General features: G+C 40.4%; 1 protein-coding gene across 1 annotated transcript in view; it reads right to left on the bottom strand.

Annotated features, from left to right (window-relative positions):
- rhbdl3 (rhomboid, veinlet-like 3 (Drosophila)) overlaps window positions 1-15,964 on the bottom strand; it is a 35,137-nt gene that overhangs the window by 15,012 nt on the left and 4,161 nt on the right. The window contains exons 2-4 of the mRNA XM_010774116.1: window positions 6,866-7,090; window positions 5,996-6,144; window positions 1,160-1,272 (exon numbers count right to left, since the gene is read on the bottom strand). Of these exons, the coding sequence (XP_010772418.1) occupies window positions 1,160-1,272; window positions 5,996-6,144; window positions 6,866-7,090 (487 nt within the window). The remainder of the gene's footprint in view (window positions 1-1,159; window positions 1,273-5,995; window positions 6,145-6,865; window positions 7,091-15,964) is intronic.

The raw sequence follows: 15,964 nt of genomic DNA, 5'->3' as shown, positions 1-15,964 counted from the left end.
CACACACACACACACACACACACACACACACACACACACACACACACACACTCAGACATGGAGAGAGAGAAATAGACACATCGTTTTCATGAATATTTATATAAAATCTCACTATCTGCAATTAATATTCCACAATCCTCTCTCCTGTCCCTTGACATCAGTACCACCCAATACACATCCCCTACTCACTGCCACAAGGCATCACGATTTCGGCTGAAAACACTGATTTCAAAAAGTATCCCAATGATTCCACTCCAGCAACCTCAAAGCTGATAGTGTCATCCCTGGGAACCAAATACTTTTTTTTATTCCTACAATATTTGTTATGGGGTGAATGACACAAATACATGGTGGAGTGGATGACTGTTGTTTGTACTTCTTCAGTAAAGAAAATCAGAGCTTACATTCTCTGCTGAACTAGGCTCAATCCTGATATTGCCCCAGTGCCTGAGGTTGACAGGGAAGTAGGAATGGAGAAGTAACATTTCGCTGTGTGCTTGCTTCTCTTTCATATATGCAGTTGCTCGCTCTGTTTCTCCCTAATCTCACCCACTTCCACTTCTCTCCCATCCCCACGTTTCTCATATCCTGGTCCCCCTCTCCAAACCCTCTCAGACTTATTAACACTTATGAATCCATCTCCCCTCTTCCCCCTCTTCATCCCTACATTTCACACTGACCCTGCTATTTCACTAATACCATGTGTGTGTGCTTGTGTGTTCTCCTGATTGTGTTCTTATGATTGGGCTCCATTTGAGATTTCACTCTCTCTGCTCTGCTCTATTGTACATGACCGTAGGGGGATGAAAAGGCTTTGATGGGGCACTGACAACCCCCTACATCCCAGCACGTCTGCCATGAAAACAGAAACACAAGGCCATCTGCCCTGATCTTGAACACCCCACGCACACACTCACACAATCAAAATGTTCTCATTGACCAGTGTCCACCAACAGGCCGTCTGCAACTTGATAGGCCGTTCAATTCACGAAAAACATACAACAAGCAGATGGAACAACGATGCAGTGGAAAGGCTAAACTCTATAGTGTGTGTTTGTTTTGTCTCTGGGGTAGAGTGAGTGTGTAGATAAAAGGCAGGGAAATGTCGGCATAAGTGGGATTGTAATTGTTGCATGTGTGTGTGAGAGGACAGGCCCACCTGCCAGCACACCACACACGTAGACCAATCCAATCCGCAGGGCTCCGTGGACCATTTCTAGAGGGACTCCCACCAGCAGCTGCATGGCCATGTTCAGGCTCAGGTGCTCAATTCTGTAAAAGACACACACACACACACTCTATTAAATCCATATTTAATCATACATCTCAAGAAAATATGGCCACAATAACAACAGAAATGTAATGATAGAAAGTAAACTGATATTGGTAGTTATGGTCATTTGGTATTAGTTGTTGATCCAAGGGCTAAAAGGGTCTGAAATAAAGTAAAAAACACTTTCATTTAGTAAATGATACCAATTAATGTATCTCAGGAGAGGGAAAAAAGTACCTATAGTAGCTTCTAAAACAGCAAAAGAAAACTGCCAATACTCACCATGTAATTGAGTCTATTTCTTTCATAATCTTTCTGACCATACTGCACTTATTTAGACTTGTACACATTCTTGCAATCACAATCAGCTTGAAAATGAAATAATTCCCCTGTTAGTAGAATGGTCAAAATCTAAAGACATGGATGTGTGTATAAGCTCTGAACAGACAACATGCTTCTGATTCCTCATGGGGGTGAGGTGTTAGATGATAGACAGGAAACACACTCAACTCTGGCACCAGACAGTGATAAAACATGAACTGTGATCAAATCAAAAAACCATTTCAAATTATAAATACTGCAGACATGAACAGAAAACGGAAAGAGAAAAAAGGGTAACCCAGATGATTGGTGTTGGGGAAATATTTTCCAAGGCCCATAACTTTGACCCAGTTTATCAGTTCACACTGTCCTGACTGAGCACACGCACCTGTAACCTTGGCTGCTGTGCTCTCAGTGTTCTGTCTCCCTGTTCCTGCCTGTTGGCGTCAGCTGATAGAAGTGTTATGATTCTATCTTGTTATGCACCATGTTGATTATTCTCTCTGAACTAGTTAAATACATGGCTCTGGGGTAGAGTTCTTCAGAATTGATGTGGCAACTCTACCGTGAAGTCAGAACCTCTGACTCTTGGACTTGTTTTGTGAATTCTCCGGCCGAAGCTCCTAAATAAACCATCAGTGTTTGACATCAAAGCTCCAGCTCTCCCCGTGTCTCCTTCCTGAGTCGGTGACTCCTCCTGCATTGCTACACAGAAGTTTCCCCCACAATTGGCACACGTTTAATAAAACAAACAACTGAAGCAATATTAGAGGAAATCTATAAGCATACAGTTTGCCACAGATAACGTTATATCCGTCTGGTTTAGATTGATATTACCTTCATAGAGCGTAAGAGTCTATCGTTTTTATTATAACAGGGAGGCGTGTTGATAGAGCCTTGGTGTTGGGACCAGGGGGTCACAGGTTCAAACCCCACTGCAGTCAGCATGTCGTTGTGTCCCTGGATCAAGACACTTCACCCCAAATTGCTCCTGTGGGGATTGCCCACAGTATTGAGTATGTAAGTCGCTTTGGATAAAAGCGTCTAACATGTAATAACATTATTACCTGCTTCTGTTCCACACAGACACACACGCACGCACGCACGCACGCACACACACACACACACACACACACACACACACGTGAAAGTCCTTCCAGCCAACCTCAGTGAGCAGCACAGACAGATTCGGGTGTCACAGAATAATCCTTTCCCCTCCCTCTCATAATCTTCCTCATTGTCTCTCACTCGCTTCAATCACTGCTCTCCTCTGTTTACTGCCTCAGTCCCAATTATAGTGTCATTTCTATTTCACATTGCGCAAAGAGAGAGAGATGACAGAATTAAAGTGGTAGAAAGAGAGATGACTCTTTCTTTTTTTACTCGTTTGTCAGTTTAACAAACAGAACCGATGAATGCTGTGTGCCCTGACTGTGCATTCATTCAACAGACAGCTTCTACATCCTAGAAATGAACATTGATATTCACACAAACAAACAAGCAAGCACACACACAATCCCCCAATACAGACAGGAGGGAAAAACAAGACAAGGCTGATAATCTATTTAGTTTAAAACAACCCAGCCACTTCTTCTAAAGAGCCGACAGAGAGGATCGTTCCAGTGATCAGAGAGACAATAAGGGATATTGATTAACTGGGAGAGGGCTGTCCAAATGCACAAGGACAACTCCACTCCACACAACAGACGCTATCTATTTCTATAGTGCTAATGAGGCTGTGAGGGATGGGCTGCACTGTCAGGCAGATCTGTGGAAACCCATGAGAGATCCTATTGTGTCCGGATGACCATGGTGTCTTTCAGTGCGCTCGACAAAGGCGCTGTTATCTTTTTTCTTTTATCCCCAGCTCCAAACTACAGCTGAACTTTTACAATTAGTTGAGTTCACCGCACAATTCAAGAGCTGATCTCAGGGAAACTTGCATCAAACTGAGACAGTTTTGAGTTCCCTCAAAAGAAACCTGATTTTAGATTGTACTAATGGAGTATAATGTATGATTATAGGCCACACTTTTCATAGGGCAGCTAAAAAGAAGTAGGACGAACTGGAAAGAACATTTTTGCTAGAAAATGTTTAGAGTCATGGTTTGAATCTCGAAATATCTTCCTGAATGTTTTGCAGCTGCTACTCACACACAGTTTTTGTGTCTGTGACACAGAATGAGAAAGAGGTAAAAAAAAACTAAAAAAACGACAGTCTGCATAATGCGTAGCTGAGGGATGTTTCGGGGCCAATATTTACACTCTGTTTTAGTGTTGAGAATTGGGAAGGATCAGTCATTCTGAGCCGTTGATAGGATTACATGGTTTGTGTATGTGTGTGAGAGAAAGACAGTGTGTATGTGTGTGTAAACATAGTGTCATGCTTTTTATTTATCTCCTTGACCTATGCTAAAGGTTATTTTATCACTGCCACATATAAACATAAACATAGCTATTTTGGGTAACTTTGCCTCCATAACCTAGAACATATGAAATTGGAGGACAAGTCAATGATATTTTTTCCTATGTAACAGGAAGTGGGGCACTTTCTTTTTGCTGTTTGTGTGACACACATTAACTAACACAGCACCATCAGCAACAGGGAGGCTGGTGTTATGAAGCTCAATGCTCACCATCTCTCCAAATAGGGATTTTTTACGAGAAATGTACCTCGTGGTAGGATTTAAAATACAGGGACATTAAAAAATGTGTCTTGATGTGCCTTCTAATGAAGGTCCCATTGGAAACCAGATCAGCATCAGCAAATTAGCTGAAATGGTTTACCCCACCAGCAAAACAACACGTAATGTTTCTCTACCCCAAAGGATCAAATCTAAACCAGTAATTAAATGTTTATACTCACTGAATTATTTAAAGTGTTTTTTTTGTTGAGCCACGCATATTTCAGAAGTTGTGTGCATTAAAACCCAATCACCCTTTTGAAACACGCATCTACAAAATCTGCTAGACCAGTTAGTTTAGTTTTAATTGTTTGAAGTGGGGTTTTATGAGGTACCTATCCATTGTCAGTGTATTGGCAACAGTACATGTCGGTCAGCACGCCCCCAGTTTGGAGAAACAGACAGGAGTACCAGCAGGGGGGCAAAACAATGAACTGCTGTAAATGGGGGGAAGCAGCAAAACATATGTATGCCACCTAGAAAGAAAGGCCCACCTAAAAAAATCTATACCAGTTTTAGTGAACCATATCTTCAGAATATTGTCACCGCTTTACCTCGCAGCAGGACAGCCCTTTTCAGATGGGAGCTGAAGCAGCAATATCATACAACACCACATACTGTAATTGGACACATTGGTAGACACAAATTCATTCCCAAAAGCTCTTTTGTAAGCCTCTTCCCTTGAGTGCCTAAATCATTTCGATATGTTCCTGTGTAATTAGTGCACGTTAAACACACCACCTCCCTCCTTTTATCCTAATATTCATCCCCTCTGTCTCATCCTATCACACACCGTCATCCCTACCGTCTCTCCCTGGCACCTACCACGTTCTCCTAATTAAATTACCATTTTATTATTTCTCACTATTGCCTGAGACTACATTTACCCAGAAGGTTAATTAAACCTGGATGACCTGCCTGACCGGGTAATAAAATAGGCTGGTGCTTGTAGTGGGAGAGGAGAGCAGAGGAGAGGTTTTTAAGGTCCCTTTTATATTGCACTTTCAGCATACCACTTTTACCTCTTCACTTGAGGGAAGAGAACAACAAACAAACAAAAAAAAACTGAAAACACACAGCCAGTAAACAATCAAAAAGCTCTAGAAATTAAGAATCAGCTCTCCAAAAGAAGAGAAAAGGAAGTATCGTGATGGTTTTAATAAAATGATAGTGATAAATGTTCTCTGCACTCAGAAATGACAGCAGTATTGTGATATATACACATTGTTCCAACAATTAAATAATGCTTGTTTTTAAAACATGATACTTTAAGTATTTTTGTCACTTGCTTATTTGTTGTGTAACTTTGCTCATAGTGAATTAATCTACGTTTACAAAATGCATCCAAAGACTCAGTAACAAGTCCCAATCCCTCATCTGGATTTTACCTTCATAACTGAAAAGGATTTAATTGCTTTTAGATGGTGTGTTTCGCTGGAAATGAATAGCACTGTGTATTTTTGTTGTTTTGTTGCTTATCATTATGCAACAAGCTGTCACTCCCTGAATGTTTAAATGCAATAAACAAAAACCACCAGAGCATGAAAGATATGTTAGGTTTGTGTTAAACTATCAATATGTTATTTCCCCATTGTCTCACACGCGCTCCCCTGATCACATGACATGAGGTGAACAATTTAAGAAATAAAAAATGTGTTATTGTGGCATTTCTTTCTTGAGATAATACAGCACATGAAAATAGAGAAATGTGAACTCACCCAGTGTGCATGAAAATGTAGGTGAGGTACCTCCAGGCCTGCGCTCGCAGCTGGGGGTGATACGGTAAGGGGCTCTTCAGGAAGGACGGGCTGGACACCTGCAGCACCAGGCGGTCCAGCTGGAAGCCATAGTACATGAACACGGCTACCTGAGGAACACAGGTGGATAGTGTGTGACTATAGGAGGAGTGGTAGCAGTCTACACACTATACAACACATAAGAAATAATGCTCAACATCTTAAAGAAGACCAAAGTGCTTTTGGGATTATATGAAAGTGGAACCCAAACACCAAACACCCAAATGACATTAGAGCAAATTATATATCACGATTTTTTTGTAGGTAATGTGTTTTATATGAACAAACAATGACATATGACAAACATTTAAAAAGAGATGATGAAAATATATATTGCACATAATGAATTGTAAGAATCTGCAATATGCAGAGAAGTGCAGGTTATCATGCGGGACTTTAGGTATGATTTTGTCAAGTTATTACTTGTTTAATGTAACTTACTTGTTTTGAAACATGATGTGTCCATTCTTGCATTGCCATCATCCATATTTACATTGGCTAGCTGCTTTCCTGACTTTTGCTAGTAAATGCTATACTTCTGGATGTGCTCGGAACAGAGGTCTTATAATTAATTTTTTTTTAAACTAATGACATAATTCAATTGTTTTGTGTTGTACGGTATGCATACAGTTGAAATAACTGTTAACTCTGTGTACATGTTACCCCTTGTGTATGGGCTGGCTCTTTAAAAAAATTGCTTCATAATGCCAAAAGTTGTCAAATTAATCTCACGTACCTTTAATAAGAGATCTTAAAGAACACATATTGGTCTTAACCTGCTAAACTATTTACCTCAGCAATGGTGATAGCCAGGATGAGCCAGGGTGGGGGACAGTAGGTGTAGCTGTCATAGTACCACTTGCGGTCGACCTCTCGGGGCAGCGTCTCGTAGGCGACGTGTCGGACCAGACGCTGAGACAGACCCAGCCCCGCCTCATCTCTGAGACTGCAGCCCTTCAGCTGCCGGCTCCCCTGCAGGATGGCCCTCCGGAAACTGTTGGAGCGCTTGTTACTCATCTGGAGAAAGGGGGGGGGGGAAATATAAACAGTAGACAGTGTTTAATGGCTGAAAAAGAGATGTAGGAAGAAAGAGGAGACAATGAGAGATTTGCTCATCAGTGGTTCAGCATGTTTTTAAATCGATGATCATCCTGCCTTATTTATCATGTAAACACTTTCAGATACTTTTTTGTGTGAAATATATTGCCAAACGACTCGATGTACACACACAGAGTGTGTCAACACACTCTGGGTGCAGGTTTCACGCACAAATCAGCACTGTGACGGAGCCTGCCATGGCAACAGAATGCCTGTCACATCACCTAGCAACCACCAAACCCCTCTCTTAATCCCTCTCCGTCATAGAGTTCATTTCAAAGCATACATATGTCCATTCTTGAGGAGCGGGAAGAAGTTCATCACTCAGAAACAAAATGTGTTTTCTGAGCTGTACCATCTTTTTCAATTTGGAGCGATCACGTTTATAGCACAGTTTTCAGATTTGACAACTTCCGGGCTTCTTATTTTCAAAATCGCTTACACTTAATGCACCTCCATATAGGTACACAGATGCACAGATTTCTTGTTGAAAACACACAGGCCTAACACACAATAGTGACCACAGAGATGATTGTAGGGATGTTTTTCCTCTTCTGAATCTCATGTTCTAATTATTCCTTGACCTCCCTTGGACCAAATGTATAGTTCAGATAGAGAATCTATTTTTAAATGGCAGAAAAATGTCCTTGACATTTAGAGGCAGAAATGACGAGAGCATGTGCATTTATTCCTCACCCCAAGCGATGAGTGGAAAGTGAACATCTCATCTGAGCGCAACGTCTACAACTAAAGAACGATTACAAGCTTTATCATATAAAGCTTTTTTTGTGCCAATTTTAAACAGTTATTCTTTGAATGGCAACGATTCAGTGACAGTATAACAAGCAGGTAAAAAGTGAGAATATGTGACAACAATTCTGTACATTTTTTTACATTATATAAACAAACGTGGTTGTTATTATTCGAGAAGAAGCATATTCATAGAGGGAGCAATGGAAATGCAATGGAAATACTACTTGTATTCATTATAATAAACAACCTCGCATGCTATCATGCATGAATATCATTTGTCATTTAAAATATTAAGTTAAAAGAGCTTGATCTAAAAAGCAGTGGTAAAACATTTAGCATTTCTTTGCATAGATGTGAAACTGATTCTTGTTAATATCTTCGGAGGCAGCCATAGCTTTGTTACTAAATCACTGCTGTCTCCAAGCTTTGTGCATTTTATTACACTTGCTGTGTGTTTTCTTACATTCTCCATGACGATGCAAGACATCTGTCCCACTTCACTCCTACAGTCTCTTCCTCACTCCGCTCTGTTTATGTCACACTCCATAACTCAAACCTGCTACTGTGTTTGTGTCTCTAATATTACAGACGTAAACTGATGTTATTTAAGGCAGCATGAGTGAGTGATATGGTTTTAAGCAAGGGCAGAGATTTGCAAGATAGATTACTTTAATAATCATTAATAAAAGTCAAATAAGAATGATGATTGATAATATTATGATTTAATAAGGTCAGACTGAAGTTTTCATTTGTGCACCAGTCAATCTTCAAATTAGATACAAAGTCAAATCCCAGGTCAAACGTACGATAGAAGGTCTTGAGCCTGTTTCTCTTCAGTTATGTGATGCTATGTTAAATGTCTGTTTCCATGTATCTTTTTAAAAATATTTGTCCTTATATACGTTGCAAAAGGAGCTGCCGAGATGCAAGAAAAATGTCAGACTCCATCTGACAATAACTATTATTGTATCGTAACTACCTTGACTTCAAAAGCTACAACTTTGAAGTGTCACCTGAGGCAGTGATTGATGTTTATTCAGGTACAAGCAATCGCTTATCAGAGAAATAAGGAACATTTCAGTTTGAAGATAGTGGACATACTTATCTGTGAACACGTTGCAAACAATAGGAGAAGCAAACATAGTAAGGCGAGAAACAGCAATAAGATGACAGATACAAAATCAGAATATCAATAAAATCTCTGTGTGCACAGCAGGCTGATGGTGCTTCTGGCACCGTTTAATGTGACGTTAGTGTCTCTGCACGGGTCACTGTTTGGAGATCAACTTCAGAAAAAGCCAATTATTTCAGCCTTTATGTTAGCTACAGAGGACTGTGGGAAAATGATTACGGGTTACCATGGGCACTTCTAGTCCACATACCAAAGAAAGCACACACACACACACACACACACACACACACACACACACACACACACACACACACACACACACACACACACACACACACACACACAGCCAATGAGCTTTCATATTGAGGGTCTCTCAGCAGCTTGGTGTCAGTGTGGAGGAGAAAAACAGCAGAGGGAGGGGGGGTTGGTCTGGGTTGTCGGGAGGGGGTGCTGACTGGACACAACGCAAGGCTTTTTATCCTCAGCCTAATTTTCTTAAAGCTGAATATTAAGGAACAAGAGGGTAGGCGGTCTGTAAGGGGTCAGGGAGTTGTTTTACTATTGGAGATTGCACACAGATATTGGAGAAATCATGTGGACTTGGCAAACATAAAATATACAAAAGGCTACATTAAACATTTTTTACTCAAAGCAAATCTAGCTTGCAGGGCAACAGACTAAGACTAATATCTCAAATTGCTATCGGATCTGATTTAAACTGCCGTGTCAATTTGATATATACTGTAGCTTTGCATGATCTTAACTGGCTCATTTCAATCAATTCACATGACTGATTGATTGATTGATTTTCCTGGATAAAAAAAAGGTTCTACTACTACTACTACTGAGAAGAAGCAATACCAAAGAAGTCCTATGCTGTACCTCGGAGGTTGATTCAATGATGTTTAACTTGTTTTCATGACCTATCAAGAAAACACCCATCAAATTCCTTCAAACTAAGAGAAAGAGAAAAGCTTGGCAGAAGGTAATTTAAGATCAACCTCACTTATGATTCTCAGCTCTGGCTGATCTGTGGCACGTTCAGTGACCTTTGACCCACACTGGGTCACTGTCCATGAGCTTTGAGCCGCAGATGAGCTGCTGTCTGGAACAGTAAGCTCAAGTTAAAGGAAAAAAGGAAGCATGGTGCATGAATGAAGAGAGAGTCCAGACATAATCAACAAAGAGTTACTCAATCCTACCTTGGTTTACTAACAGCAAAAAATGGCGTCCTCTCTAAAAGGCTCTTACATACGCCCACACACTGAAACTTAAACCAAAGAGCTGAGAGCTCTGTGTGATCATCGTGTGGTGAAAGTGCTACATAACAATAAATGTGTGTATAACTTATGCTGCATAAGCAGAAAGCGGATCTAAAAAACCTTTGATAATAACATCATCAACATTTCAGACAGGATTCACCCTGGGAGCTCTGCAGGAAGCAGCTCAAACTGGTCCATGTAATCACTGAATGTTGGCTTTGAACTGGGATGAAGACCTTTGCAGTGAGGGATCCTGTCAGCCACTCCTTCACTCATCACTGCGATGAAGCAGAAAAATCAAATAACAATCTGACAGGGATGGAAACTAAAGTCTTATCCCTAACAAAGTCATCAAATGTACACAGGAAATAAACACCACTGTACAGGTTCATGCAGTAACAGGCATGAACAAGTCATTCAGCACCCTAACATGTGTGACCTGTCTTTAAAATTAAAGCAAAGATGTGTTGGCGGATGACGACATGAAGCAGTAAACACACTGCATAAAAACAACACATGGCTGCTGCCGGAGACTTCAGTAAAGATGTCACACTTTTAGATGATATCATCCTCCAGGCTGAGGGAGTTTAGGGCATGACCAATCAGCATGGGGACACGCATGACCAGACTGAGTGAGAGGGGCAATAACGGGTAACCTAAGCAACAGGAGCTCAGATAGCCCTTAAGTCACTGTGTGACCGTAATGATAGTCGTGCAGGGACAAAATAATGAATTGAGGAAGTATTTTGAGCGTGTGTGTGGGTGTGTTTTTACAATGCAGGAGACATAGTTTTGGCAGCATTGTTTTATATTAACAAGCATCAGAAAAAATTGCAAGTTTACCTCAAATGTATTTCTGTTAATACAGTATGCGTCACATAGAAAACATCCCTATATTATTACTGTTACAAAATTGCATGTCTTGATAAACACAGTCAACATACAATGGAAAAACTGGCCTCATCTCAAATATTTACTCTATGCTACAAGCTGTAATTTTGGGTATTAAGCTCAAACTATATTACTATATTATTAGATCTCTGTGGTATCATTAACTCAATAACTGGTACAGCAAAATCCAGTGAGGGCGCAGCCTGTCCCAGAGTATAATTACTTCCAATCCCCCCGTGAAGTCCACCAGTGTGCACCACTGAGTTGTGGCTATTATAAGTACGGTGCAAAAAGAAACAGCCTCTACCTGCCCAATCTGCTGACCTACAGACAAAACAAGCTATTAGATTATCCAGATTTCAAGAGTCTTTTGTACTTATGCTAAAAACATGTCAATATGTTTTCTTTCCTGAACAATTTCAAGCCTCTATTTCAAAGGGTTAAAACTGATATTACTAATAGTGTATTGCACTACAAATAAAACCTGTTTTATTGTATGAAGACTAGCCAAGACAGACTAATTACCTGCAGCTGACATTATAACAACCCATTTAATGAGCTGGCAGTCTTTCTCTTCTAATGGCTTTCCTTTGTTTCCCCTTCGTCATAAGGGTCCTCACTGCATCTGGACTGCCGGCTGTTGGCGTAAAAAACTCAGATGTACTTGTTTAAAATGCAAAGTGTGTTCATTTGCCACTAACATTTTGTGAGCAAAAAACTGTATTGATGTGACTATAAATAATACTGTACTAAAAAAGTTTATTCTCCAGAGGGAATTAAAATCACTGATCATATGTAGCATATCAAGTATTACAATGGTCAGATTGTTCTACTTTCAAATCTGAAATGAGAAACCAAAAATTGGTAGCAATGAGTCCCAGAGGCAGCAATTGATAACCATCTTGCCTAAATGTAATCCATCACTGATAAACAGGGTGTAATCTTAATCTTCATAAACAGGACTGCTTTCATTATAGACATTATGGCTCGAAATAGCAGGAAAAGCACAGGTGTCCTGAGAAACAACTGCCTTCCAAATTAGTATTGTGCCTGCTGGCTCTCTGGTCTGGCTTACAGGGACACTTGAACTGAGCCAGTGTCAGCTACATTTCTTTCACCTGTGCTTTTCTTGCTCTGATAAGAAAAATATCTGCTTAGAGAGAGCTACGGCAGATATGGTACAGCCACGCAGGTGTTTTCACTTTTGCTTGATTGGCCTACTACTCAAGCACTGCGCTTGATTGACATCTCCATCAAACTCTCATGTTAATGTTGGTCATTGGAGAAATGCAAAGTCAATATGCACAGGTGCACATATGCTCGATACAATGTCAGAACATTTGGAAAGTATGTCAATCCAAGTCCGGGGTGATGTGTTTAAATTCCATAAAAGATAATCGATATATTTTTGATATAAATCAGAGGAAAGCCAAAATCTCCATATCTGCCATTTTTCCTTTAACAATGATTTTAACAATTAATATATGAATCATACATGCCGATTATATTACTGTCAATGGACATACATTTTTTTTTTATCTCTTCTCTAAGTTCTCTATTGTTTAGTGCAGATGTTTGCAGAGTACCAGTATAGATCGCAGACACTCATACACAAATATACGCACAAATACCTAACTTGTACAGGTACAGTTTCCTAATGCTTCTGAAAACAAAGCCAGAGCATTCCCTTGATATGGAGCAATTAGCAGTTCTAATAAAAAGCCAGCCTCGTTAGCGGAGAGAAGCTCGTTAGTCTCTCCGATAATTACACTGAAGCACGAGGGAGGACAGGCGAAGACCAGGGGCATCTCATTCACTGGCTATCACTCACACACACTCACACACACTCCGACAGAGAAGGTACAAAGGAAACACACTCATGTTAATCAGGCTTTTCAAACCATGCCCTCAACACCAGAGGGTCTTTCATATATATTTCGATCCTCTATCTAAGTCTCACACCCACGCACACCCTTTTGTCACATTATTAGACACAGCTAAAAGATTACATTATCAGTGCTTTTGGCCACTCTGAGCTGTGAGCCGCTCTGTGGTTTTGGGGATATTGTCGCCCCCGATGGAGGCCCAACACTTTGTCTCATTTAGAAGACTTGTTCGGGTTGAGTAGAATTGAAAGCTTGTCGTCTGGAGAAGTCTCTGAACGGGAATGTGCGGGGGCAGTGATGGAGAGGTGAAAAGTCAAACGGCCCAGAATACCAGTGAAGACAGTCACGCACACATCATTGATGGAAATCCTCAGGATAGTGAGATATTTGTATATGTATGTTTGTGAGAACGAGTAGCCATGTCCAAACAAAGCGGGCTAAATTTGAAAATGCATCTTTTATGACCCTCTAAACTTCTATGGACATACGTCCACTACTTTGGCCTATATGAAATTAACAATTATTTAATGGATTGCAATAAAAGTTGGTACAGATTTTTAACGTCCCTTCCTGACTGTTTCTAGCATCAATGTGAGAATACTTTTTTTGGTATGCCAAGACATTTGGTAATCCATGGTACCCAGAGGATGAATCTTTAAGACGTTTAATCTTTTTTCAGAAAATAATACTACGCGATTTATTTTCCTCACTGTTGACCACAACATATTATTAGAGCGACTGGAAAACTAGGTGGGACTTTCGGCAACAGTTCTAAATTGGTTTGAATCCTACGTAAAGGATAGAAACAACTTTGTTTATACACATCTGAGTTGACAAATATGACATGTGGGGTTCTTCAAGGCTCCATCCTGGGGCCTCTTCTCTTTAACATCTACATGCTACCACTGGCTCAGATAATGAAAAATAACAAAATAAGTTACCATAGCTATGCGGATGACACACAAATTTACATAACCATTTCACCAGGAGACTATGCTCCAATTCAAACACTGAGTAAGTGCATTGAACAAATCAATGAATAGATGTGTCAGAACTTTCTCCAATTAAACAAAGATAAAACTGAGGTAATGGTTTTTGGAGCCGAGGCAGAACGTATAAAAGTCAGCCAAGGCAGAACGTATAAAAGTCAGCGCTAAGCTTCAGTCTGCAATGTTCAAAACAACAGATAAAGCCAGAAATCTAGGTGTAGTCATGGACTCTGACCTGAGTTTCAACAGTCACATTAAAACAGTTACTAAATAATCACCAAAAGAACATATCTCTCTCTACCGTTGCGGACTGGAAAAGGAACGTCCTTAGGATTCCGACTGCCTCTAACCACTAAAGACCAATAATTCACCACCTTAGAGCCTGCCCGGTAGGTGTTATAAGAAAGAACGTTAGACGGGGAGGAGCGACAGAGACAACAGTCATCACTTTCACTGTGTGTCCACCCCTTTCAGACCTGACCTTTTTGGTCCTGCCATAACGTCCTAGACGGGTAGACGCAAACAGGGACCACCCTTTACACAAGGGGGTGTAACTCTAATTCCGGTTTCAAGTTAAACTTGGAAAACATATTTATTAACTTTCCTTCCTACTCTTAGACCTTACCTGCGACGACTTCCCAGCAGATCAAGTCACATGGTGTTCAGGTCCTGACCGTGACGCGAGGAAAAGAAAAAAGTCACCCTCCTAAATTTTCTTCTGCCTCGTTGTTGCTGTTGTTAATCTTTTTTTATAAGGGGACCTCAGCATGTAATAATTATCTACATGCTGTAAGGACGAAGAAGTGTCATGACAAACAGGAGCCATTGATACACCTGTAACAGGGGAGAGACAGCTCTATGTTACTTTGTTGGGGTTTTACCCGACCTAACCAATGGGGGCAGTCGCAGTCACGGAACGGGCTCGGCCCTCGACAGTCAGCCTGTGTCTGAACATCCATCTCTTAATCTGAACGAGTCAGTCTAGCTGGAGAGGCACCCGCACCCGGCGAAATAAGAATGGTTTGTGACAGGACTAGCGACACATTCGAATATACACCTAAAATACCAGCGCCATCCGAGGTGTAAAGAAGTCATACTTGTTAAACCAGGACTCATTTGTCAATATTACATGGTTAAATGTTTCCTTTAATACCGCAAGTATCCGTTCGTACATGTGTTACTCCGTTCCGTTCCGTTCAATAAATATAGCTCGTGGAAAGTGTGTTCCGTTAAGTTTCACGAAATGCTTTTACCTTTCTTTTACAGTAAATTTTTGATCAGTAATCTTTCGGTTTTATTATTTTATTGTAATTTTCTTTTTATGTATTATTTTCAGTCACGTCAAATTCTACACTTATTAGTTAATTTTCGTACCCCGTTTTCTTTCAGAAGTCGACCTAACATTTTAATCATTCTCAGCAAAGTCCACGTCGCCTGACGTCCCAAAAGACCCTCAAAAAAGTCTATAAACTCGTATTATTGACTGTGACGAAATGGACAATCAGACTGAGACCCTGTCTTTCGATGGTCAAGGACTTCTGGACTCTCAAGACCTACCAAGTATTAAAATCGTCTCCGTCTTGTACATGAAACCCGGATTTGGTAAGTTAAGAAATTTGGTCGTCGTCATAAGAAATTTGTTAATAAACTGTGTGTCCTTCGGTCACATTTCTGAGTCTTGTCCTCACTACAACTACGTGAAAATATCACAAATCACTCCTGGAACTCGTCGTCGCAAGGCTTAGTCGACGTCGAAAGGATATCTAAAAAAACACTCTGGACGTTTCTTAGTGTAACTGTACATCAGGCAGATGACTTCTATTTTCGTACCGTTAAAAAGGTTTAGGACGCCACTGTAATTAGAAAATTAGTATCCTATA

This window comes from Notothenia coriiceps, unplaced genomic scaffold, assembly GCF_000735185.1.
Source record: "Notothenia coriiceps isolate Sejong01 unplaced genomic scaffold, NC01 NC01_scaffold00013590, whole genome shotgun sequence".
Classification (NCBI taxonomy): domain Eukaryota; kingdom Metazoa; phylum Chordata; class Actinopteri; order Perciformes; family Nototheniidae; genus Notothenia; species Notothenia coriiceps.
The sequence above is the reverse complement of the archived record's forward strand: the minus strand, read 5'-3'. Positions and strand labels throughout refer to the sequence as shown.